At 54.3% G+C, this 24,169-nt stretch overlaps 11 protein-coding genes across 11 annotated transcripts; 5 read left to right on the forward strand and 6 right to left on the reverse strand.

Annotated features, from left to right (window-relative positions):
• Positions 1 to 52: 52 nt before the first annotated feature.
• B0T26DRAFT_596663 (PUA-like domain-containing protein) lies at positions 53 to 1,158 on the forward strand (the record flags this gene model as incomplete). Its single annotated transcript, XM_060435621.1, has 2 exons — positions 53 to 789; positions 873 to 1,158. Coding segments are annotated over 2 exons (1,023 nt in total), but the record flags the coding sequence as incomplete, so codon positions are not given.
• Positions 1,159 to 2,388: 1,230 nt separating this feature from the next.
• B0T26DRAFT_618139 (uncharacterized protein) lies at positions 2,389 to 2,877 on the forward strand (the record flags this gene model as incomplete). Its single annotated transcript, XM_060436022.1, has 2 exons — positions 2,389 to 2,620; positions 2,750 to 2,877. Coding segments are annotated over 2 exons (360 nt in total), but the record flags the coding sequence as incomplete, so codon positions are not given.
• A 263-nt stretch (positions 2,878 to 3,140) lies between these two features.
• B0T26DRAFT_742669 (40S ribosomal protein S12) lies at positions 3,141 to 4,673 on the reverse strand (the record flags this gene model as incomplete). The annotated part of the gene is made up of 4 exons (XM_060444152.1): positions 3,141 to 3,170; positions 3,238 to 3,329; positions 3,388 to 3,697; positions 4,671 to 4,673. 4 exons carry the CDS (start codon positions 4,671 to 4,673, stop codon positions 3,141 to 3,143), a joined length of 435 nt encoding a protein of 144 aa, XP_060292395.1.
• On the forward strand, positions 4,672 to 5,356 carry B0T26DRAFT_653161 (ribosomal protein S8; the record flags this gene model as incomplete). Its single annotated transcript, XM_060438430.1, has 3 exons — positions 4,672 to 4,804; positions 5,039 to 5,108; positions 5,167 to 5,356. 3 exons carry the CDS (start codon positions 4,672 to 4,674, stop codon positions 5,354 to 5,356), a joined length of 393 nt encoding a protein of 130 aa, XP_060292396.1.
• A 1,234-nt stretch (positions 5,357 to 6,590) lies between these two features.
• B0T26DRAFT_393832 (uncharacterized protein) lies at positions 6,591 to 8,724 on the forward strand. Its single transcript, XM_060434771.1, has 2 exons — positions 6,591 to 8,538; positions 8,605 to 8,724. Exons 1-2 carry the CDS (start codon positions 6,812 to 6,814, stop codon positions 8,651 to 8,653), a joined length of 1,776 nt encoding a protein of 591 aa, XP_060292397.1. The 5' UTR covers positions 6,591 to 6,811; the 3' UTR covers positions 8,654 to 8,724.
• Positions 8,725 to 10,345: 1,621 nt separating this feature from the next.
• Positions 10,346 to 12,735, reverse strand: B0T26DRAFT_654341 (ATP-dependent DNA ligase; the record flags this gene model as incomplete). The annotated part of the gene is made up of 3 exons (XM_060438535.1): positions 10,346 to 10,882; positions 10,939 to 11,707; positions 11,765 to 12,735. The coding sequence occupies 3 exons, from the start codon at positions 12,733 to 12,735 to the stop codon at positions 10,346 to 10,348; spliced, it is 2,277 nt and encodes a 758-aa protein (XP_060292398.1).
• Positions 12,736 to 13,765: 1,030 nt separating this feature from the next.
• On the reverse strand, positions 13,766 to 15,832 carry B0T26DRAFT_720419 (dehydrogenase E1 component-domain-containing protein). The gene is made up of 5 exons (XM_060442485.1): positions 15,631 to 15,832; positions 15,331 to 15,464; positions 14,862 to 15,229; positions 14,706 to 14,792; positions 13,766 to 14,641 (listed from the first exon to the last, which is right to left on the reverse strand). Exons 1-5 carry the CDS (start codon positions 15,769 to 15,771, stop codon positions 14,130 to 14,132), a joined length of 1,242 nt encoding a protein of 413 aa, XP_060292399.1. The 5' UTR covers positions 15,772 to 15,832; the 3' UTR covers positions 13,766 to 14,129.
• Positions 15,833 to 16,764: 932 nt separating this feature from the next.
• B0T26DRAFT_742674 (WD40-repeat-containing domain protein) lies at positions 16,765 to 18,997 on the reverse strand (the record flags this gene model as incomplete). The annotated part of the gene is made up of 5 exons (XM_060444153.1): positions 16,765 to 16,995; positions 17,051 to 17,399; positions 17,463 to 17,825; positions 17,875 to 18,497; positions 18,560 to 18,997. The coding sequence occupies 5 exons, from the start codon at positions 18,995 to 18,997 to the stop codon at positions 16,765 to 16,767; spliced, it is 2,004 nt and encodes a 667-aa protein (XP_060292400.1).
• A 1,860-nt stretch (positions 18,998 to 20,857) lies between these two features.
• Positions 20,858 to 21,131, forward strand: B0T26DRAFT_720427 (uncharacterized protein; the record flags this gene model as incomplete). Its single annotated transcript, XM_060442486.1, has 2 exons — positions 20,858 to 20,914; positions 20,951 to 21,131. Coding segments are annotated over exons 1-2 (216 nt in total), but the record flags the coding sequence as incomplete, so codon positions are not given.
• A 95-nt stretch (positions 21,132 to 21,226) lies between these two features.
• B0T26DRAFT_394172 (uncharacterized protein) lies at positions 21,227 to 22,398 on the reverse strand. The gene has a single exon (XM_060434775.1). The coding sequence runs from the start codon at positions 21,994 to 21,996 to the stop codon at positions 21,409 to 21,411; it is 588 nt and encodes a 195-aa protein (XP_060292402.1). The 5' UTR covers positions 21,997 to 22,398; the 3' UTR covers positions 21,227 to 21,408.
• On the reverse strand, positions 22,015 to 22,380 carry B0T26DRAFT_678565 (uncharacterized protein; the record flags this gene model as incomplete). The annotated part of the gene is made up of 1 exon (XM_060440243.1): positions 22,015 to 22,380. One exon carries the CDS (start codon positions 22,378 to 22,380, stop codon positions 22,015 to 22,017), a length of 366 nt encoding a protein of 121 aa, XP_060292403.1.
• Positions 22,399 to 24,169: the final 1,771 nt, after the last annotated feature.

Below are 24,169 nucleotides of genomic sequence, written 5' to 3' on the forward strand. Positions count from 1 at the left end.
CTCCCACACGTCGGGCAGCTCAGCGGACCTGCAAAAGGTGAGCTTCGACGCCGAGTCGCTGCTGAAGCTGTCGGACTCGGTGCGGCGGTGGCTCTCGGAGGCGGGGCACTCGGGCCCGGACTCGGACCGGCTGACTATGTTCCTCGAGAACGCGCTGGCCGAGGAGGCGCGCGGCGTGTCGCCCATCGGCTTCGAGGCCATCAAGCTGGCGCGCCTGGACAAGATGGTGGCGGAGCTGGTCGACTGCGCCAAGCGCGGCACCATCGTGTCGGCCAAGTGCCTCAGCGACTCGGCCGCCGCCGACAGCCTGCTGCGCGCCTGGCGCGCCCGCTTCAAGGCCCAGTACTTCATGATGGACGAGATCCGCACCGCGGACCTGGCCACCACTGGCCGCCTCGAGGGCGTCGCCTTTGTTGCCCCGGCCCCCGGAGCCCCCGGCGCCTGGAAGGTGACGGACCCAAACCCCAGGCCGCACCTCGGGAGCAATCTCAATCTCAACTTTGAAGCCGGGTACTGGGCCTTGAACATCGCGTGCGCGCACCGCGATAGTCTGGTTGCCAGTGATTCTCAAAAAGTCACGACGGGAAAATACGGCCTTTCAACGTTGCCCTTGCTGACGGGAAAAGAGGACCTCTTCGAAGGCAACCAGTTGAGATACACCTTTGAGGGAACCCTGAAGGACATGCACGTCTCGCTCATGACGAAGGTCGGAAGACAGATTCGCATCTTGAGGGGGTACCAGCTGAGGAGTCCCCACGCCCCGTCGGCCGGCGTTCGCTATGATGGCTTGTAAGTTTTTGGTGGCTAGTCCACGCTGGAGTGGGGTGACGAGATGTAATTGACAAGACGCTGCTTTTACTTTCTGTGTCTAGGTGGAAACTCACGAACTACCGCCACAAGCTCGACCTCAGCACGGAGATATACCGCCTTGAGCTGACGCTGGCGCGCGTCGACGGCCAGCCTCCCATGTCGGAACTCGCCAGGATCCCCACGCCGTCGCAGCTCGACGACTGGCACCTGTACGAGAAGCTCGAGGCGGACAAGATCAGGCAGGCCACGGGCGAGCAGATGGCCTTCCAGTGGAAGGTGCAGAAGGAAGCCGACCGGCTGGAGCGCGAGCAGTGGAAGCGCGTCCGCGAGTTCAGGTCGAGCATCAGCGTAGGAGGGGGGACCACGGTCGGAGCAAGCCCAGGGGGGGTCAAGCGCTCGCCGTCGGCTACTTCTGCTACTGCGCCTGCGCCTGCGGAGGCGACGGCTGCGGCGACCGGAACTAGCAAGACGATGAAGAGCGCCATGAAGCTCACGCTGCCCCCGGCCGCCGCACACGCCCTAGCCAAGGCGAACGGGGAAAAAAAGGGAAAGAATGCCACCGCCGCCGCCGCGGGCGGCAGGAGGGCCGTCATCGACACTAACCAGAACAAGGAATACTCGGCCCGGAGGATTGCCGAGGGAAGCGAGGGGTGAGAAGAAGCCTCTGGTGTCATATGATAAGTTATCGTTACTTGTAAATGTTTCTTTGATACTTGGAAGTTTTTTTGTTGCAACTTTTGTTTCAACCTGTCTGTGTGTATGTTAGCGTAGTACCTAAAGATCTAGTATTAGGATGTTTTTGGTTGAATCATCTGCTTACCTGCTTTGTTGACCAGGTTTTTTCCCTCTCAATGCATTGCTGTGGTTTATTGTCTTTGGTTAACTGACTGTTGGTTTCCAAGCTCTCTTCTTAATACATCATTGCGAGGAAATATTTAATTCTCGTGCAATTTATGTGGACGGTTGGCTGTCTGAAAAGTAGTTCCATGGGACCTGAGAGCTCTAATGTTTTGTGAGGTGAAGTTGGTGTTGGCTTTTCTTTTTACCCCTTCTGCCCCTATTCTGTGTGATATAAGTGGTTGCGACTTTTCGGCTTAGGAGATTTTTTCTTCATCTTGATTCATTTCGGAAAAGGGGGTTTTTTTTTAATTTAAACTTTTAAGTATGGGCCTTGGATCCATCTCGAATATTTGTGTTCTATTTGAAAGGCAAGGTACATAGACATCTATGTGCGGAAGGGTTAGGGTTAGGGTTCAAACCGTCCGGGCCGCTTATTTTATGGCACGGGGTCGGGGTCTGGGCCGATGGCATTTCAATCCCCCCACCCCACGCCACCTCGAAAGCTCAAAAGCTTCAAAGTCGACAGAGAGAGAGAGAGAATAAAAGGCGATAAAACCGCCAGACAAGAGAAGACCCTATCACACGTTCCATTCTATCGAGGTTTCTTCATTCCTTAGAAGAAGAAGAAGAAGAAGAAGAAGAAGAAGAGAAAACAATCCCCTTACGAAAACCAAAATGGCCAAGAAAAAGGAAGACCCGAAGAAGCAGCCGGCGGCCGCGAAGCCAGGAAAGGGCGCCAAGGACAGCAAGGACAGCAAAGGCAAGGGCGGCGGCGGTAAGGACGCAAAGAAGACCGACAAGAGCGGCGACAACAACACCGCCGCCGCCGCCAAGGGCGCGCAGACCATCACGGTGCGGCACATCCTGTGCGGCAAGCACTCGCGTAAGGAAGAGGCTCTGGCCAAGATCAACGCCGGCGAGAGCTTTGCCGACGTGGCCCGGGAGTACTCGGAAGACAAGGCTCGCCAAGGTAAGAGAGACATACACACCACCACACTTACCGCGAATTCATATATATTCAAACCATGGCCTGGGCCGCCCAGACCGCTTGCTGCTTGCTTGTTACTCATACAATCTGCCCATTCTGCGCCTCGATTAGGTGGTCTGCTCGGCAAAAAGACCAAGGGGTCCCTCGAGGCCCCCTTCGAGGAGGTCGCATTCAAGCTCCCCATCGGCCAGGTCGGCGAGGCCAAGACGGTACACGGCTACCATTTGATAGTTGTCGAGCACAGAGAATAAGCACTTTCACACCACGAACAAGCAACCGCACAGTTCCCGCTTTAACGAGGTTTATTCTTTTTGCTTGACTTTTTCCAGATCGTTCCCTATGTAGACCACATCTGGGGCCCTCATGCTCTATGCCCGAAAAGAATGCTCAGCCTTAGAGTCTGTACATGTGAAGCAGCCCTGGACACGAGACCGGAAAGGGGAACATCGTACTCCTTGAATGATATTACCGTCCCAGAAACGCCCCGTCGCCGGTAGATCGCCTAGTTCTCGTTGAAGTGCGCCAGGAGGATCTAAAGGACAAAAGTTAGTCTCATGTCTCGTCCGCGACATTGTTGGGGGGAGGCGACCAGAACATACATCTCTCTCGCTGGACGACTCGCCCCAGTTCGTAATCACGACGCACGAGCAGTTGACGACCTTGCGGGCGTTACCCTCGCGATCCAGGACGCCTGACAAAACCTGTTAGCAAGCAGCCTGCATGCCGAAAACCAGTTTAGAGGTACTCACAGAGACCAGCCCACTCGCCGAGCTGCTTTCCATCGGGAACCTTGATGAGGGGGATCTTGTGCTCGGAGCAGAGGGCAATGACAAGCTTCTTATACGCCTCCTCCTCGCAAGCCTCGTTAAGGACGCACAGATGCGCCTGGCGGCGATCCAGAGCCTTGGACGCCTCGCGCAGACCGCGGGCAAGACCGTCGTTGATCAGAGCCACCTTCAAGACACCCTTGAGGGCGTCCAGAACGGACATCTGGCCCTTGGGGGCGGCATCGGCCGAAACCTCGACCTCCTCGGGGGCGTTGTTCTCTTCTACGTCCGACTGCGGAGACAAACACGTATTAGCGGAGCCATCTTCCTCTCAAGCCAATTCGTTCTCTGGCGACAGGCGTTGCTCGGGGGCGACGCCGTTGTCCTCAACTACGTCGGTTGCCTAAGGGGGGCGAAAGATACAACCGCCCGTCGGCGAGTATCGAGCTCGGGCTAGGCATCATGGGAGAAAAACTGTGTGCAGCTTCATTTAAAAGAGGGGTAGGGTCTTACCATCTTGATGTTGTGATTTCAAGTAAGGTGTCGGAAGCGATCCTCGAAGAGTTGTAGGGTGATACCTTTTTCTGTCTATGAAGGCCTCGGAAGAAGTTCACACACCGACAGCGGGCAAATTGTGCGTTGGACAAATAACCCCCGCTAAATTTTGCTGGCAGGCTGTGCGCTAGTCTTAATAAGCACTAGCGCAACCCATAGAGCTCGCGATTAGGGCTGCACACACCGGTTTTCATTGGCACGGACCACCACAGACTTCCTCAATGGCCTCTGGGTTGAATTTATCTTTTCCTCGAGCCCCGAAATTGAACATTCTCCGATTCCTCAATCACCAAATTCGGCACCAGCGGCGCGACATTGAGGTATGTTGATCACACGCTCAACGATGATATGACAATCAGGCAATGCCTTTCGCGAAGGCCGAGGAGAGCAATCAGAGATGTCGCAGGCTGCAGCCCTTGAGCTGCACTGAGAAATCCCCATAGGCGATTGGGACTCGCGGGCTTCGTCGAACATTATAAACATGGCGGCGGGAGAGGGGCGTCCTCTGGCACTCGACAGGGCTGCTGCGCGCCGTATCTGATACGCTTCTCCTCAACGGCAACTGAGCAGGCTGAACCCTCTTTGAACTTGTCAATGAGGGCACTCTCCATGCTTATCTGGCCTCGGGAAGGCTGACGGTTAGCGATCTGACAGACACCTCATCTCCCCCCTTTGACGATTTGAGAATCTCTCCGCAACTCAACCGCAACCATGGTCCGCACCTCCGTTCTGCACGATGCACTCAACAGCATCAACAACGCCGAGAAGTCCGGCAAGCGCCAGGTCCTGATCCGCCCCAGCTCCAAGGTCATCGTCAAGTTCCTTGAGGTTATGCAGCGCCACGGTGAGTCGCCCCTATACCCTCTTGTCTCTGTCGTGTAAGATCCTCGCAGCCAGCCAATTCCCTGCCTCAAACATTCGGCATGATAACTAGACGGTGGTCTCAAAACGCCCCACGATTGCTGTCCTTTAAGTTGCCGATATATTAAACACCATGCGAGGATCTTACACGTTTTCGGAGTTAACACATGACGACCAATGTTTATATTCTTGCAACATACTGATGTTTTGCGTTCAGGATATATTGGCGAGTTCGAGCAGGTCGATGATCACCGCTCCGGGAAGATCGTTGTCCAGCTCAACGGCCGGTGAGTGCTTCTTGCCCCTGATATACTCGTCAACCAGAGCTAACTCTTTGTGCCTTAGCCTTAACAAGTGCGGTGTCATTTCCCCCCGCTACAACGTCCGTCTTGGCGAGCTCGAGAAGTGGGTTGTCAAGCTTCTCCCTGCCCGTCAGTTCGGCTATATCATCCTCACCACCTCGGCCGGAATTATGGACCAGGAGGAGGCCCGCCGCAAGCACGTCTCTGGCAAGATTATTGGGTTCTTCTACTAGACTAGACTTTGGGTCGAAAGGGGCAGAAAATGATGAAAATATGACGAGTATGGCATACTGAATACTTGTGGCGTTGATGGCGTGAGGGCTGATACCATTTTGATTTGAAATGGGCATCAAAGGGAATACATTTTGTGTCTCAATACGTTGCAGATATCGCGCCCTGAAGTGATCAGTTAACCTCTGCCTCTGAATTTCAAAGCTAATCGTAGAGTAGCTAATGTGAAGTATATTACCGTTCTCTTGACTATCGATAATTAGATTACTTTCGGGTCGCGGGCGAGGCCGTGGGGGTGAAGGAAGGTAATTCTGTTTGTCATTTACAAGATCGCGAGGGGGACGGAGACGGAGTTCTCCGTACCGCCGACGCAGTGGATGTAATCCTAAATCCAAGTGGTTTGCTCTTTCCCTAATTTTATTGAGCTGGTTACGATTATCCGAAGTGGGGAGTGCCCTCACTATGAGGTATATCATCGGTAAATTATACATACAATCCGTCCCGTTCCTACCGAAGGTCCTCTGTACATATGTGCATGTCCTCAACGGATGCAGCCGCCTGTCGTAGCCCCTGCATCCCCAAGGCCTCACACTTAAAGGTGATGCGTGGTTTTGTATAAATGATATCGGCGGCCCGTCACCATTGACCCAAGTCAACGCCATATTTTATGGTGCTTTATTTTCTCGAGTTTACGAGGAGAAGGTGTAGCTTGTAAATAGGGTTAAGGTTCTTTGCAAAAGTAAAGCCCTGGCCAAGTCTTCTCTCGTCAGATGTGTTTTGTACTGGTACCTCCAGAATACCCTGACAACGGCCTGGGCCCGCAGAGATAAGGTGGCCGGTAGATTACAGGGGTGTATCACTGCAGTATAGTACATGCAGCATGCGACAGGCAAGCCACTTACACACGGAGCTCAATCCCCTATCCCGCCTTTTCTTCAATGGCCCAGTCTGTTGTTGCGGCGCATGCCGCATTTTGGGCCTAGAACTAGCAGTCGCCAAGTCGCATCCAAGCTAAACTGGAACTCGCACGTCTTGGACGGTGACAATAGGCTCCTCCTGGCGCATTCGACCCGCCCCCCCTCGACCCGACCAGGCACGGTAAAAGGATTTCAGATCTCGCATTCTTTTTCGCTCCAATGCCATCCGACGGCTCGTTGGCAGCAGGAACACGACGAGCAGCAGAGCGCCCACGCCGAACGACCACAACAGCAATAGCGGCGATAGCGACAACAGCAGCAGCACACGGCCTGCGGCATCGCAAGACACGGCTAAAAGGAGGGCGGCCATAATAATCCTGATATATATCCGTACAGCCTTGCTTGCCTCCAGAGCAGCCTCGTGCGCCAATCGACCACGGCGAGGTCGGGCCGCGCTGCGTGACGACTACGAGGCCAAGGTGCGAGGCGCCTCCTATTTATTACCAATACCTACCTACGTATTTTCTTTCCCCCTCCAGGATGCGGTCACGCCATCTCGTCGGCGTTACCGCGCTGCTGTTTTTCGCCGTCTGTCTATACTCCTTCTCCCGGTCCCGGTCCACACACAACTTGGGCGGCCCGCATGCCACACCCTTGAGTGCCAACCGCAATCCCAACCCGCGGCCCAAGCCAGCCCCGGCGAGCTCCCACCCGATATGGCACCTGATCAACAATGCCGAGCGCGATTTCGAGGCAGTCAAGGCGCGTCAGTCGCGCACTCTTAGCCAGGCCGTGGCCGAGTACCGCCGCCGCTACGGCCTGCCCCCGCCTCCCAACTTCGACAAGTGGTGGGCCTTCGCCAAGAGCAAGAATGTGCAACTAGTCGACGAGTTTGACACTATTGCCGACCTCTTGACGCCCTTCTGGGGGCTCAAGCCTGCCACCATCCGCGCCCGAGCCAAGGAGGTGCTCGGCTTTCCCAACGCTGTCATGGGCGTAGCTATCCGCGGCGCCAACGTCTCCCACATCGCCGGCGGCTTGGAATGGCAGCAGGATGCCACCCGCGGCATGATTGAGCCCTTTCTCCAGTTCCTGCCCGACATGGACCTAGCCTTCAACTGCAATGACGAACCCCGCGTTGTCGTCCCCCACGACGACATGTCGAGGCTGGTCAACATAGCCCGCACCGTCAACATACCTGCTGCCAGCTCTATGCGCCGCTTGAGGAACGAGTTCACCAAGAGCCCCGAAGGCCTCAACGACGGCCTCCGCTTCGACGAGACCAAGCTCACCCGCTTTAACGAGTTCGCCCACCAGCCCACCTGGACGCACTCACGCTCCTCGTGCCCGCCAGACAGCCCCGCCCGCGTGCTTGACGACGCCGACCGAGTCGACGACGTGAGCAAGTACGGCCTGAGCGAGCTGGGTTTCGTCTACAACGCCACGGCAATGTCCGACATTTGTCTGACGCCGTCCCTGAGCGAGACCTTTGGATTCTTTGACCGCCCCAATGCCTACAGCGTTGTGCATGACCTGTTCCCCATCTTTTCCCAGTCCAAGATCTCGTCATACAATGACATCATCTACCCCTCGCCCTGGTACTGGGCCGACAGGGTGGAATACAAAGAGGGCAAGGATCCGGCTTGGGCCAACAAGAAAGACCAGCTGTTCTGGCGCGGCTCGACGACGGGCGGCTACAGCCGCAACGGCGGCTGGCGTCGGCAGCACCGGCAGCGCGTCGTCAGGAAGCTCAATGCGGGCGACCAGGCCAAGGTCCTGACCAACGAAGGCTCCGAGACCAGCCAGCGGTGGGCCGTCAAGGAGGTGCCGCGCGGCGAGTACAAGCAGGTCATGGACGTGCACTTCTCGCACATTGGCCAGTGCGACCAGGGCGACTGCGACGCCCAAAAGGACTTTTTCGGGCTCGAGGACCGCATCGACCAGGAGGTGCCATACCAGTACAAGTACGTCCTCGACCTCGACGGCAACGCCTTCTCGGGCCGCTTCTACGGCCTGCTGCGCAGCCGTAGCCTCGTCTACAAGTTTGCCATCTTCCGCGAGTGGCACGCCGAGTTGCTGCGCCCCTGGGCCCACTACATCCCCATGAGCCCGCAGGGCGACGACTGGCTCGAGGCTGTGCGCTACTTCACCGACAGCACCCTAGGTAAGAAGGAGGCCGAGCGCGTCGCCATCCAGAGCCGCGACTGGGCCAACAAAGTCGTCCGACGCGAGGACATGGAGGTGTGGTTTTTCCGCCTGCTGTTGGAGTATGTATTACCCATTCACTCTTCTCTTCAGGCATCGGGTGGTGAAGCCGACTGACCCCACAACAGATACGGCCGAGTCATTGATGATAACCGAGAGAGTATCGGCTTCACATGAACGATCTCACTCACGACATATTCCGCTTTGGCTCCCCCTGTTTATACGTCTCGTATACCATTCCCCGGACCTGGATATCTTACCTACGCCTATACCTCTCAACACCCCTCCTGCCCAACTAGATACCCATCCATTCATTCATCAATCCCAGCGCCGGACAGCACCCAAATGGAAACAGCACCCAAATGGAAACAGCACACTTAAAACACGAACACTATAATCGAAATCTGGACACACCGAGACTTGGATTTTTGTAAAACTGCCTCTGGGACAAGGTAAAAAAGATGGAGGAATGGGATTCCTCTCTGAAACCCGATTGGAATAACTACATAATGAGCTTACCCCCCGACACGTGTGGAAGCATGATAACTGTTTTTTGTTATCATCGCACGGGCAGCGCGGAGGACGAACGATGATAGTGGGAGAGAAGAACAATTCTTGTATAAGAAAGGAAGATGGCATCTCCACGGGTTTTATTCTTATTTATTTTTCGCTCGCTGCAGCGAGAGCAAAAAGGCGTTTTGGCGGCGTTGCGTTGCCTCCTCGTCTGACGAGACGAGACGAGATGAGACGATATCAGAGTGACGACACTGGATAGAATTCTGTGCCCATAGAAAGGTGTGTGGGAGGAGAACCGTTGGGGAGGGGAGTTTATTTTCCCTTTAGTTTGTCCTTTTCTCTCCATTTTCTTTTTTCACACATAGCATTTGGATGGGCGTTGTATGGTTGTTTGGTTGATCGTTTTTCTTTCTTGGTTTTGAGGATGCCAACTTTCCATGAGGCTATCTCTCTATCTAAACTATCGGACTGGGCTGGGCTGGACTGGACTGGATGAAACGGGCTAGGATACCGAGATGCTGGATACGACTTCAATGCTATCTACTATCCTATCTACCATGGGCGTGCGGTGACTATGTGACTATGTGTTTGTAGCTACTGTGTCGACCGGTGTAAGGATACAGAGCTAGATATATGGATACGTGAACTTAAATAGTTAGGTGAGACATAAAGGAGCCTAGCAAAAGGGAGGCTTCTATGTCGTGCGCGGAATGGTATAGAACAATACGTACATCAGTCTGTGACACCTCACTTACACGAGCACACAACCCAATCCCTAAATGTTAGTTAGTGGAAGACTTTCCAAGATTTGAAAGGCCTCCGTTCTATACGGCTCGCCTTGTAGGTTTTCCGCTGATAGAGGTGAAAGCTACTAGTAAAAGCTACTAGAATCCCTGTTTTGTAATCTTGGTGGCCTATCTCTTCAAAATACCAAGGCTTTTCCTGGCCGGTTTATTTGCTGTGCTATAACATTTATTCTGCCCAAGTACCAAGTCAACAAACATGCAGGGATTGGAGTGTAGCACGTATCTACACGTATAATTACCTCGTGCTCAAACATCTAGTCCTAGGGCGCAACATGTAACGTCTTCGCCCAATATTACTTGGCATCAACATTTGAACTTCGAAGTAAGGGGGAAAGCACCTGTATTTCATAAAGCAAGGATGAGAGCAAGACAACGCAGCTAACGCAACAGGCCACCCGTGATATTCCTTTGAGCAATAAAAGACATGCAAACGTTCGTCTCTTCAGCAATGCCGGACATTTCCCCGTCCCTGTCGTTATACACAAACGCACGTGATAAGACATGATTTCTGATAGTAGTCAAGCGCACACGCACTAAGGGTTAGCCCTCAGTACTCGAAATCATCATCCACGGCAGGACCCTTGCTCTTGGTAACGCTCTCCTGCTTGCGGTACATCTCAGCCACCTGGCGGCTGGTAGTCGCCTCGTCGGGTTTCTTGTCGTCGCGGACCTTGATGAAGCGGGGGAAGCGAAGACTGATGCCCTTTTCGCTGGCGGGGTCGACACCCTCCTTTATGCCCGCCTTGTAACGAGGGCTCAGCGTCAAGTCGGCCGTCTTGACCTCCCAGACGAACCGCGGTTCAAACCAGACGTCCGGCTGGTGCTGGCCGCCAGAGCTATGAGAGTAAAAGGGCTTGGGCCGGTCGATGACCGTCTCCGACAGAGCCTTGTGCAACTCCTCAAGCACGGCCTCACTGAAGCCCGTGCCGATGTTGCACACTGTCTCGTACGTGTCCGTTGACGGACTGTAGCAGGCCAGCAGGAACGCCCCGTAAACCGAAGTACGCTTGCCCTTGCCGTAATAAGCCCCCAAGACGACCAAATCCAGCGAGTCTCCTATCCCAGATAGGTAGTCCTTTTTGATCTATATAACAAAAAATTATTAGCCGATAATATTGCGAACCGATTTTGGTCACTCACCTTTAGCCAATTCCGACTGCGTTTGCTAGGCTCGTATCCGCTCTCGGTGCCGTCCAGCATCTTGACCATCAGGCCCTCGCACGACGCCTTGACCGACTCATCAAGGAATGTCTGGATCTCGTCTAGCTCCTGGCCGTCCATGCTTGTCGCATACGAAAACTCGCCCTCGACCTGCTGAAACGACTGGCGGAGAAGCTCACGACGTTCTCGGAGCGACTTCTCCACGATAGACTCGCCGTTCAGGTAGAGCAAGTCAAACGCAAACACGCACACCTTGATTAACACGTCCTCGATCTTGACGTCCTTCTTCTTTCTTGTCATGAGCTGCTGGAAGGGCAAGACCTTCTTCTCAACGACATCCCATGCCACCGACTCGCAGTCCAGGACGAAGCTCCGGGTATCCTCCTTGACCCATGTGGCAAGTTTCGCAAGAACGTCGGGATACTTCCTAGACAGATCTTCCGAGTTCCTCGAGAAGATGGAAGCAACGCCACGACCAACCTCTGTGCTAGCGCTTGGCAACGACTGGCTAAGCTCCTCGTCGGCATCCTTGGCGACGTAATGGATCTGGGCTCTCTCGCCATCGTACTTGTACTCGCATGTGAACGTCTGCCCTTCGAAGCGATCGAGGACTTCGGTGATGGCCTTGGTAGGCTTGGCCAACATGGGCTTGAGAGGCACCCCAGGCCGGAGCTTGCAGTGCTCGCGCAAGTTCATGATGCCGTGCTCAACCATTGCCGGGATGATGAAATCGTAGCTTGGAAGCTCGCTAGTGGGCTTGTAGTCAGTAGGTGGCCATGTCATGCGATGGGGCGTTTGCACAAACCTGTAGACAGTCTTGAGAATGGCCTCAGCCTTCTCGATATCAGCGGTGCTGGGAACCTGGTCCTTCTCGGCGGCCTCGTGGGCTACGATAGCATGGGCTAGCGAGACAAGAACTGTCCTTTCGGCAAGACCGAGCCTTAACTTGCCCTCCAGAAAGCGGACAAGATACTTGGCCTCGCTGGGGCCGCCCTTGTCTTTAGTAATGTCTACCTTGCCAGATGAGTTGGCATCCGCTGCCGAGAGCAGCTTCTTGATACCATCCACCTTCCTGCCCTGGGCGCCGTTACCCGTGACAGTAGCGATATTCATAAGCCCCTTATGAACACCCTGTATGGTCAAGGCCTTGGGCTTGAACATGGTCGGCTGAGTGGAACGCGACTTCACCGCGACAAGACCAAGGTCTCCAATTTCCTTCTGATCTTGCTTGATGACGGCTAAACTGCGGCCCGTGGTCTCCCCTATCGCTTTCATGATAAGAGACTCGCCAATACCAAGCTCGATGCCAGCATAGTCGGGGGCGAGCTTATTTATCATTAGCAGCACCGTGGATAGGAGATCGCCAGGGGTAAGCCTCAGGACCTGGCGCAAAAACAGAGAGCAGTGCTCCATAATTATGAGCCTCTTGGTCGTGAGCTCGACGAGAGAGAAGGTCTTGCAGAGGGCAGCGTAAGGAACAGGCTCGCCGGGCTTCCAGTCCGGATAGGGGTCCTTGGTCTTGGAAGTTAGGGCGGCCTGGACCGTCTTGCGGACTTTGGCGGCTACCTCAGGCTTTTCTTCTTCGTCTTCGACGTCTTCGTCGATATCCTCTTCAACTTCAGACGCCGGCTCGGAGGCAGCCTCTTCAACTTCTTCCTTCACAACTGGCGCCGGTGGTTTGGGGCCCTTTAACTGCGGGGCTTTTGGCGCGGGGGCTGCTTTCTTAGATTTGGGGGGAGGTTTTGTCTTAACCTTTAGCGAAGAAGCGTCGTCCATTGCCTCATCTTCATCGTCCTCCTCCTCGATGACACGACGACCTCTCCTGAGGCGCTTACTAGCGGGTGCGGCACTCTCGACATCGTCATCATCCTCAACAGCCCCTATGCTCTTCCCGTTGGGCTTGGACGGCTTAGTTGAAGATTTTCCGTTTGCCACTGTTGACCTTGACCTCTTCTTGCTGTCTTTACAAGAGGAAAAAGAAGTATTAGTTTCACGATCAATCATCTTTCAAGACACAGCGAGAGGCTCACCTTTGTCGGAATCTGTTGCCTCCTCCTTCACGCTCGGCTTCTCGCTAGGCTTCTCGACATTGCTAGAAACCACGACGTCGCCATCTGGTTTCGGCACATCCTCCTCAGAAGTAGCAGCAGCGGGTGCGGGCTTTTGGGGTTTGCTGGAGGCATTGGTTGAAAAGGAGAGCGTGGTCTGCTGCGTCGGGACAGGCTTTGCGGTGGCTCCGTTGGCCTTGCTGAAGAACTTGCTGCGCGATCGACAGGCAATGTCAGCCAAGCATTCTACTTACACACTACATCGCGACTGGACAGCATGAGGGGAGGGAATTGGAAGCTGAAGATGTGGGGGTGCGCGCAAAGAAGGCGGCAGGCGGCTTTGGCGGGGAAGGGACACACCCCAACGTTGTCTGCGAGGATTTCACGTACCCCAGCGTGGCCTGCTGCTGCTTCTTGGGGGGCATTTTGATGAGCAGATTTCGGGATGCACTCGTTGCAGCTCGGAGAAAGTGCCGTGAAGCCACGATTACTGCAGTGGTGGACCTTAAAGAAAGAGAGAACCTTCCCAACTGATGGAAGGCAGGCGTCGAGGTGGCTTTCCTGCTTCTGTTTGCTGGGCCAAAGTCGAGGCCAATCACTCTTTGGACGCGCTCATGACGCGACTTGAGTGAAGGCAGCAGCGACCCGCTCTCGCGTAAAGTGGCACAAGTCACATGCGCGAACCCCTGGACAACCGGGTACTGCTGCAGTCTGTAGCGTCAAGCCTAAGTAGGTTCAACAGCCACTACGGATGTCAACTGTCGGGATGCGCTAAAAATTGCTTTCACAGCTGCCAAGCACTCTAAACAGAGTAACGCCGACACTGAACTCTCTCCCTAAATTCACAATATCATGGTAAGACAGCCCAATTGACTCACTACACAGAGTATATAGCTTTTCAAAAGGACCATCCTGGGCGCAATTCAATTTCAGACTTTCCCAGGCTTCATCTATTGTTTACGAATTAGAGTACTGTACAAAAAAAAAAACACACACCCACGCTGAGCATTTCTGATAGGGCATGATGGATGGAAAATCGCGTTTCCTCAAGGTAGATTCCAAGTGGTATCAAAGAAAGCTTGATCTTGGCTTTTCGGGTTCGAGGGCTAACACGGGGCGCCCTCACTTCTCAAAATAGAAGGACTCGTCCAATGTGCGGCCCCGGATGAACTCGGGCTCAGTCCCCCGGACGTAGATGTCCTCAAACAGGATCTTGGGCATAGCGTCCGGCACTGCCATGGCCTCAGCAGCGGCCACCTCCTCGTTGACGTGGCTGCGCGCCTCCTTGTCAAGGCCCTTGAGCTCGTCCTCCTGAGCAACACCCCAGTCGAGGATGTGCTGCTTCAGGCCGGCGATGGGGTCGTTGGTCGACCGCATCCGCTGAATCTCCTCACGGGTACGGTATGTGGTGCCGGGATCCGACATACTGTGACCACCATACCGGTACGTCACATACTCGAGAACCATAGGGCCGTTCTCCTCCTCGGTCCACTGCTTGCCGTACTTAACAGCGGCCTTGACGGCGAGGACGTCCATGCCGTTGACCTTGAGTCCAGGAATGTACTGTCCGCGCTTGTAGTAGTCCGTCAGCGCCGACGAGCGGGCCGCCGACGTGCCCATGCCATACTTATTGTCTGCACGATTGTCAGCAACTGCAATTCCCCGGGAATAGTTCGCGCATTAGAATTTGGGCCTTACTCTCGCAGCCGAAGAGGGCCGGCAGCTTCCAGAGCTTCGCCATGTTGAAAGCCTCAAAGACCTGACCCTGGTTGCTGGCGCCATCACCTGAGTAACATTACAAAGTCAGCATTAGCTTTCCAATTGACACGCCTCAGTGGTTGTGGTTTCTCCTACCGTAGAGAATTACGGTGGCCCTCTTGGTGCCCGTGTACTTCTGGGCAAAGGCGAGTCCGGCACCGATGGGGACCTGGGCACCGACGATGCCGTTGCCGCCGTAGAAGCCCTTAGTGAACATGTGCATAGAGCCGCCCTTTCCGTAGGCGATCCCCTCACGCCGGCCGAGGAGCTCTCCGATGATGGAGCGGACGGTACCGCCGCGCATGTAGGCATAGCCGTGGCATCGGTAGGCGGTGATGAGATCGTCCGTCTTCTCGATCGCATGTTCAATTCCGACCGCGACAGCTTCCTGACCCGTGGAAAGGTGGCAGAACCCCCGAATCTTCTTCTCCTTGTATAGCCTGTCGGCGGCCATCTCCATTTGCCTAGCGAACCAAAAACAGCCCCGGTCAGCTCCGACGCACGCAATTGACGCAACTGTTGTTGCTCCGTCAGTCAGCAACTCGCACTGCAGCGGACCGCGTACCTGATGACGACCATGTCGTAGTACATCTGCTTCAGCTCCTTCTTGGTCACCTCCATTGTGTACGGCGGGGGGTCGAGCTCGTAGGTCTCGAAGCTCTCATCACTGAGCGTGACCTGGAAAGGCTCATCGTCGGACTAATCGGAGTAAGCATTAGATCGGCCCCTTATAAGATCGCTGCCGACGCTTGAGAGCAGACGGGAGCACGCAGCAGGAGCACAGGGAGGAAATATGGCGGGGGGTCCGAAAACACAGCATCGATTGATGGGACAGCTGCTAGCTGACGGATGCACTTCCACACACCTGGGGGACGGAGCTCTTGTCGACCTGCGCAGAGGCGGCATTGGTGGTGACAGTTCGCCTGGCCGCGAGGGAAGGGATGGGGGCGCGCGGGGCGGCCCGGAAGGGCGCTGCCCTTGTAAGTCGGACGGCTCGCGAGAACATTATGGTGTAATGGCGGAGGAATCGACAGGTGCACGGCGATGCGATTTGCGCGGTGTTCGGTTCGGACTGAGAAAAAAAGCGACCCGTTGGGGAAGCGACGGATGCTTGTTGAACGAGCTCAGGCAGACGCTAAGCCGGGTTTGGCGAACCGCAGGGTTGGGGGTCGGGAACCAATCGGAGCAAAGCTTTTTGAGCCCTTTTTTTGGTGGGGGCTTTTTTTGGTGAGTTTCTGCAACGCTAAAAGACCAGTGTTGAAACCGAACTTACTAAGGAATCAGGTATTTATTTTATTTTAGTCTTGGATTCCTCCGTACCTTAATTTTTTGTGTTATGAGATGAAAATTCAACCTAATACCGGTTCGGTCGAGCTCCAGGAGAGATAAAACCGCAGACGCTGGGTTAGTTCGGGCATTGGGAACCGAGTGCTGGCTCGCTACGACTTAACAGCCTCCGCGCTTACCACGGCAGTCAAACTTCTCTCGATCTTGCGGTAGTTGGGCCTTAGTACCTAGTATGCAATGTAGCAGAGACATAAATCAATATCAAGGAAGCTCCGAGACTTAAACCGCTTTAATGCAAAACAATTATTCCTGGGCTTGCCTACCTGGTATACTCATGTGGCCATATCCACTAGGTTCGGGATTCAAACATTGTCTGTCTTCTTGCGCTATGTAATACCATAATTGTGACTGACCTCCAAAACGCTGTTCCTGATATCTTACCAACCATGCTAATAACGCCGTAGCAATGCCTCCACATTCCCGCTCGTGTTTTGATAGACCAGAAATGCCTGTCCTAAGGATCCATATGCCAATGTGGGGATGGGCTGAAAGCCGATGAAAAAACAAAATAAAGATAAAATCAGACGAAAATCAGATAAAAGTTTATGCCCTAACATGTAGTTTATGTTTCGATCCGGTCTTTTTTAATCTCTCGGAAACGTCCCGACATCGGACGTCTTCATGCAATCGTTGTCGACCTTGATCCACTGCCTCACAAGTTCTCATCGTCATCGTTGAAGAAGTTAGTCCTAGATTGCTGTAGAGGAGCAGTGGACGGACCGGCATCGAGCATCTCCACGTCCTGCATAACGCTCCCGGACTTGTCGTAGTCGAGAGAGAAGGCACTCAGCGGCCTTTCAGGAACCGGCGCGTCTAATACCCTCTGAGGTAATGAAAAGGGCCGTTCATAAAGCACCTCATCGGGAGGAGAGAAAGACCAGACCTAAACACATTTGTTAGAGGGCTGATGCAGAATTGAGGTGGCTGGGTTTGCTTACCTCCATAACCGTTCTGCTGTTCTTCAGCGCCATGGCGACACACTTTTCCTCCTCAAAGGCAACGCGCCATACTGCTTCACCTTGGGTTATGAGTTCGCGAACAAGGTGGCCAGTCTTGAGATCCCAGACTTTGACTCGCCCATCGCTGCCACCGCTGACAACTCGCGTGTCGTCAAACTGCAGGCTGGTGACACTGTTGTCGTGCGCAGCGAGGCGGTGAATAGGGCAAAACCTCTCTAATGACCAGACTCTAACCGACCCATCGCTACCTCCAGTAACGAGCGTACCGCCACGCATTTGAAGTTGCCCGACGAGTGACGTATGGCCCTGGAGAACCGCCTGGCATTCACTGCATCAAGATTGTCAGCGGGTTGCTCACAAAACACAATCACCTAGAAAATAGGAAACCTACCCAGTAGCGGCATTCCAAATCCTGACACTCGTATCAAGGCTGCCGGTGGCTACTCTGTAGCCGTCAAAGGCGATTGCGTAAATCTGGCTGTAGTGTCCCTGAAGGGTGTGAAGGCAGCGGCCTTCCGATATGCTCCAAACCTTGGCCGTGGTATCGTAACTGCCAGAGACAACGATATCGCCCTTAATTTCAAGGCAGCGGACACTCGCCTGATGGCCCACAAGGACGTTCTTGCACAGCCCTGTTCGGATGTCCCATACCCGCAGAGTCGTGTCCCTAGACCCAGATATCGCTGTATTGGCGTCTGACATCTTAAGGCAGCGGACGGTTGAGGTGTGCCCCCGCAAAGTGTGAAGACAAGCCCTACATTTGTCAGTGGCGGCCGGGGAGAGAAAATCTTCCGCTAACTTACCCTGTCTTCAAATCCCAGACTCGGACATCGCGATCGCAACCGCCGCTAACCAAAATATCTTCCCAAGGCACCATCGCCCACACACCCATAACGTGGCCCTGGAGAGTCCGTTGCGCATTTCCTTCAGTATCGAATACATGGATCTTGGCGTTGTCAAGGGCCACAATGATGTACTTGGAAGTGAGATGCAGGCTAGTCACAACGCCACCGTCTTGAGTGATGTTCCTCGTGATGTTGTGACCGCCGGTCCGCCAGGCAGCATCGACAAGATATCTCTGCTTGAAGTGCGACTTGTATGACTTGACCCTGGGTCGAGAAGTCGTAATTGCGCTAGAGCTCCCATCGAGGCTCAGAGACCCCGGTGTAATCGACGGCAGCTGCGGAATCGCTCCCGGATAGCTGTGACTCGTGGGGGCGCCATCTTGGTGGCTGATTGGGAATATTTCTGGTCTGATGACTGGGAGCAGTTGCATTGACGGGTGGACCTCAGACAGCCTCCGCTGATAGTCGTGTTTTACGCACAGATTTTTCCACGTCATGTCATCGCTGAGAAGATCGCGCCACCTCCGGGAAACCTGGGATGCCCGCGCCAACACTTTTGGGTCGTCGATGAACGACAGAATCTAAGGAATTGTCAATATCAAGCTCTCGGTCAACAACTAGACTAGAGAGAAAAGGATCTTACTCTAAGGCAGAGTTCATCTGGAAGGCTGGTAAAGGGATCCTTTTTCAGCAGCGGGCTGACAAATTGATGCACAAAGCTGAGTTGCTGGCTGGTGCAGAGGTTTAGCAAGTCAGCAAGAAGGCGTGTTCTCTGCGGGCTACTGCACTTGGCGAAGTGTTGTCGAAGCTCGGATAAATACACCTCCTCGCTTTCTTCGGCGCTGCTCCAGTTGGGCCGTGAGTGCGACGGTCCTGGCGATGCCGCTGGCGTCGGTGGCGGCGGTGGGGAGCCAGTGAGCTGCTGATCAAAATCGGCTGCCGGCGTGCTCATGCTCGGGGTGGGAGGTCCCCGAGGACGCTGTTGCGACATTTTGACTGAATGAGTATTGAGAGATAGTTCGTCGCTGAACACACTCCCTCGCCTTTCAGAAAAGCTGAGCGGTCTGGAATATCCCGCCATATTGCAAGTCCAACCACACAGAGACTCAGGGCTGCCTGCTAGCAATCTGACAGCGTAATCGGCTTGTAGACTGGAAGAGCGTTTTGGACGAGTCTTGTTTTGTCCAACAGGTGTGGTCCAAGGCTAGAACACAAAGGACAAAGATCGAGGAGCGCCTAACAGTAGCGGATCAGACGAGGTCTAAGCAGAACAGAAGCGATCGTGTACAGTATCTCATCGACGTCGCGGGAGGGCTCGAGTTCGCCGAGGGGACGTCGTCGGGGTGCGAGTCGTAGCAATGCCGGGGTGGCGTTGGCGGGTGTTGGAAAGTAGGTTAGATGCTGGGCCCAAGACCATTCGAGTCGGCCAACTTCAAATCTACGTGCGCTCGACCCTGCAGCTGCTCGCAAACCAAAAGCAGGGCCTCGTCAAGATGACAGACAATATGTAGAGCGACCAAACCAATGCCCACTGCTGCGTCTGGGGGATCTAAGAGGGCAGAAGAGGAACCCGGGGTTATGGCGGGATCAAGGGTCCCGGGTGGGGAGTAAGTGGATTGCGGATGTTGGCTAACGAGCCATCGAAAGGCACGGGTTCCGCAGGGAGGGGCGACGGAGAGGACAAGGGCGAGGTCGAGGGCGGGCGGGGGGCGATTATACACAGCGATCACAGTGATCGATCAGGCGTGCGAACACTTTGGGCTTCGTCCATACACACTGCAACGCCAGACGCCGAAAAACACACAAATCGACAACGGACTATGGCGCTCGCAAGGGAGAGAGAGGGAGAAAGAGTTGGTCTCAAGGGTGGATTATTTCCGAGAAAGATATCGAGGGCTGATGAGGGCGGGAGGAGGGCGCTGAGCAGCGCTGAAGGACGGGCTACCGTTCCAAGAAATACGAGGCGGGAGGGCCCTTCTGGGATGCCATAATTGGGTCGAATGAGGAGACGGAAGCTGCGGTCCTGGGGGTCCCCAAACAGGGGCGGTACAATGGTACATCCGCTGGGGTGGGCCCTAAATCACGTGGGAAGCTCGCGCTGGTGTGGGTGAAAAGGGGCCGCCGTCCAATCGCCATGGCCCCCCCAGCCCTCGACCCGCACCCTTGCGCAATGGCGGACAAGGTAACCTGAAGGTGCTCCGTACCGGCATCGCCAAAAGCAACTCCAGATGGAGCCACGATCTCGAATCACAACGGCCTTCAAACCTCTTTTGGACCTGTTTCGCAACGGGCGAGAGCCGCGGGAGGCGGTTGAAGCTATCGACGCTTCGCTGGCAGCAATTTCGCATATGCCGATTCTAAGACGTGCCTTTGCTGTCCGGTTGGGCATCCAGAGCGCTGATCGAACAGAGACTTGCCATCCAGCCAATTCTTGACCGGCCTGTTCCAGCCACTCAATGAGCGCCGGTGTATGTATGTACATACATACATACATACAGCATGTACATGCCTACATACATGCCTAATAATACACGATACACAGAGAATACGGTGTTCTGGCAGCCGAATTTGGCTGGCGCGTGTCGCCATTTTCGGCGGCTTCGACACCAAGTGCACAAGTCTCTTACAAGTACCGTGTGGGTACCTGTGTTATGGCAGCCTTTCTAGCGCGCATCCATAGAACCGATGGATACATAGCGCACCACAAGGGGCCTGTACTATAGGGAGCCTAGCTCCTGAGCCGGCTTATGCCACGCATCTCCGTCACGGTTTGAGCTCTAAGAGAACATTTGAATAGTTGATAATTAATCACGGTTATGCTACAGTATAGCAAACAGGCGACCGGCGGAGTTCATCCGTTCAATGGTATCCGGGATCTGGGCATGTGTAAGGAAAGAACCCCAACCCGCACACACGACCAACTCACACGCGTACCGAGTGGGCCAAGACCTCACTCCTTTGTCATGGCCCGCCCTGCACTCTGTCATGTATATAAGCAGTGGCCCTCGCCCCCTTTGCGAGGGCCAGGTTGAAGTCTCTTATCAATACCAGTCCTTGCTCGCTCTCTTCAGTACCTTCAGTGTGACCACCTTGATCAGGCGTACCTGCCTTCACTTACAATTCCCCTGAATCTCCTCCGTGGCCTCTTAGACTTGTTCTTTGCCGTTATGCTGTCTCATCCTTGTCTTTGGGGAGTAAACGCTTGGCGAACTCAGGTGAGTATCGCATAGAGCGAATCCACACCCATCCGGTGCACTGAGTCTGCAGCTCTGCTTGGACAGATGTAGACTGAAAGACATGCTGAGACGCGTTTGACTCGTTCGTCGTCTTCATGTACTGTCCGGTCAACTCAGAAGAGGCGTTGAGCTAGGCAACCTTGTCGTTCGCCATGCCACAGATAAAGCCGATGAGAATAGGGGCGTCTGTGTACTGAGTGAGCGATGCTGTGAGTTGGACATCCTCCAATGAACGGACAGGGCCCCTGGACCACCATTAAAGCTGCTGCCAATCTCGACCAAGTATCTCTCTGTGATCATCGAGGAGCTCGGTTGGGACAGCAAAAGACAGGACTGCACCCTCTTCACCTGGGACGCGACGCTGGGTAAAGTTGCCGTACTGCTCAGCGATGTCGAGATGCTTGGTAAAGTAAAGAAGATCTACTCTGGTACGATGGAAGTCCGTAGGGGCAAGGGAAAAAAGTCGGGCAAGATTGAGAGATCCGTTATCATTAAATACGGAAACCAATCTCGTCATGGCTCCTCCCTTGTGCAACATGACTCTCCCCTCAACAATGTCCGGCATAGTAGTAATTGTAGTAAGCTTCAAGATAGGAGGCTCGCTATAGCCATCTAAGAGGCCGGGCTGGTTGCGGATGGCAGGACGTGGTAGGATGCTGGGTGAGGGAGTGACGAGGCGATCCATCTCGTCCTTCTTACGGCTAACTCGCTTATCGAGACCTTCTAGGAATTCCCAAGATGTCCTGAAAGTGTCGATAACCCACGCAGATGCAGACGCAGACTTGCGAATCTTGTCGAAATTGTTATCGAGAATAGCGTCTATCAAGTTACTGTTGACTCCCATCTTGATTAGTGCCTGTCGCTAGTTATGGGTAGGAAGCCATGCATCTTCGACGTCTGCCATGCGAATAATGTAATGTTCTGCTGCTGTGAGGATGTTCTCGCCGTGTCCCAATTGTCGCGGCGTCTGCTGTAGCTGCTCCCAAGACTCAAAGATCATTTTGGCAGCGTCGGGCTGGAAGCCAAAGAACTCCAATGTCTCCTGCGAGTTCAGCACCTCGGGAATTTCGACTATGTCGTGATAGTCGGACGCTGACGAGCTCGAGGAATACGACGCGCGGGAAATCGCAGAGAACCCACGCTTCGGAGGAGGAGCCAAGGAGCTTCGGTGAGTCGTAATGACTTCTGAGGTCGGGGTGAGAACCCGCGTCTGATTTGTGCTCGACATGGCGGGACGGGGCAAGCGATAATTGAGTTGTTATCTGAGGTTTCTCGGAAAGGGAAGATGGTGACTAGAACTCGGCAGTGCGTTGGAATTTTATTTTTGGCAGGAACGAGTAAAGTTTTGAAGCTAGGCACTAGTATATAGGGTTTCGATAGTCCGTGTAGTATTTTTAAGCCATTTAAAACTTTAAATGTCCAGCTTTAGCCACTTGGTCCTAGAGGAATAACTACCATTATTGATGGCCGAATAATCGTCGTTTTATTCTAGTTTTATGGTAGACGTATCGCGGAGCTCCCAACTTCATCTTAGGAACAATTGCAGCTGGCTGAAACTAGTGTCACATTTTCACGGCAGGCGCTATCCAGGTCCAGATTTCTATTGGTTTGCACATGCTGTTGCAGTCTGAAGGACGTTTACTATCCTATCAAGAGCCTCGCCCTAGCAACATTAAGGACCTTTTTGGAGGATCTAGATTACTGGTGAAGATGGCCATTCCGTGGCACCTGTGTTCGAGCTGGGTCCAGAAGGAGGAGCTTGCCAAGCAATGGCCATCAACATATATGGCCAGCGTGGTGTTGTGTGCAGGGTTGTAACCCAAGATTGATGGTACAGCAGGTAACATTGCGCTCCCTTCAAATGGTAGCATAGGAGGCTGCGCGACCGGAAATTCAGGAGTGGGAAAAGATTCTGGTGGTGTATATTGCGTCCTGCTCGGGATTGTAGATGGGTTTGCCGGGGGCCTAGGTGTTAATGTGGTCTTGCACTCCGGGCATCCAACATTGCCTGGCTGGCCTGGGAGGAAGTGCGCTAAAGATTAGATCGCTGTATCTGGCGTACAAACCGCCGTATTGCATGCTGGTGCAGTTACGAAGAATATGGAGAAGGGCAAAGGTCAATAATACAAGAAAGAGACGCCGGGGGAGGTATTTTTATTTATGTTTAGGCGCAAGGACGTAGAGTCGCGGGGATGATGCAATGGCTGCGCTAAACCAAATGAGGAGAGTTGGGGGAGGGCGCCATTCCCGGAACGTGCAGCACCGTGTTCTATAATACTCACACAAGAGATGATGAGGGGTACTTTACGTAGGTAGGACGTAGGTGTATGTACGCCTGTACGTCAGGGCCGTGGGTGGTGGATAGTGCGGCGCTGAGACCCAGCGCCATAGCCTCGTCGCTGTCTCGCTGCCGCCCAGGCGTGCAGCTCAGTGCTGCAACCCACGGATTTGAGAGTTCATCTCAACTCTGATCACTGGGTTATGCCCTCGCGAGACCCATTGCCAGTGCCCACTGCCCAGTCTGGTGCCGCACCCATTAGCTACCAGCTATAGCTCGAGACACGCCTCCATGTTGATTGAAGTTGGGACATCCGACATGGGGGATTGCGGCAAAGGCAGCATTCTTCCGTTCTGTTGGTACTTTGCGAGTACTTCTTGTGGGGTGTGTGGTGTGGGATCGGAAACAGCCTTAGAAACAACCACCAAAGTGGCCAAACTGAACGAAGCGTCTGCGGTCTGCGTCTGCATGTCAGATGGAGTGAGTGGAAACCTGGAAGAAGGATGGCAGCAGCCAGCCCCGGAGGTGGTGCGTCGAGGTTCCATGTTCGGCGGGGCGTGCAGCGAAGCAACAAGCAGCAAGCAGGTGGGCTCGAGGCGTCGTCAGGCACCCGAAGCGCTGTGCCGCCGGCCGAGACTTTTGTGATTTCCCACCCTGATCCATCGCCGCATGAAGGACACGGCGCGGCCGTCAAATTGTGCGCTTGACGGTCCAAATTTCTCGCTCTTCATGCCCGAAA

Source organism: Lasiosphaeria miniovina, assembly GCF_030549165.1.
Source record: "Lasiosphaeria miniovina strain SMH2392-1A chromosome Unknown B0T26scaffold_6, whole genome shotgun sequence".
Classification (NCBI taxonomy): domain Eukaryota; kingdom Fungi; phylum Ascomycota; class Sordariomycetes; order Sordariales; family Lasiosphaeriaceae; genus Lasiosphaeria; species Lasiosphaeria miniovina.

Bases quoted from the DNA above. Each gene is read 5' to 3' on its own strand.
- B0T26DRAFT_393832 (XM_060434771.1), top strand. From the start codon at position 6,812: ATGCGGTCACGCCATCTCGTCGGCGTTACCGCGCTGCTGTTTTTCGCC. The intron at 8,539-8,604 runs GTATGTATTACC...ACCCCACAACAG, and splicing joins TTTTTCCGCCTGCTGTTGGA to ATACGGCCGAGTCATTGATG.
- B0T26DRAFT_720419 (XM_060442485.1), bottom strand. From the start codon at position 15,771: ATGTTCTCGCGAGCCGTCCGACTTACAAGGGCAGCGCCCTTCCGGGCC. The intron at 15,465-15,630 runs GTGTGTGGAAGT...TACTCCGATTAG, and splicing joins ACAAGAGCTCCGTCCCCCAG to TCCGACGATGAGCCTTTCCA. The intron at 15,230-15,330 runs GTACGCGGTCCG...TTGGTTCGCTAG, and splicing joins TACGACATGGTCGTCATCAG to GCAAATGGAGATGGCCGCCG.
- B0T26DRAFT_394172 (XM_060434775.1), bottom strand. From the start codon at position 21,996: ATGGGAGTCAACAGTAACTTGATAGACGCTATTCTCGATAACAATTTC.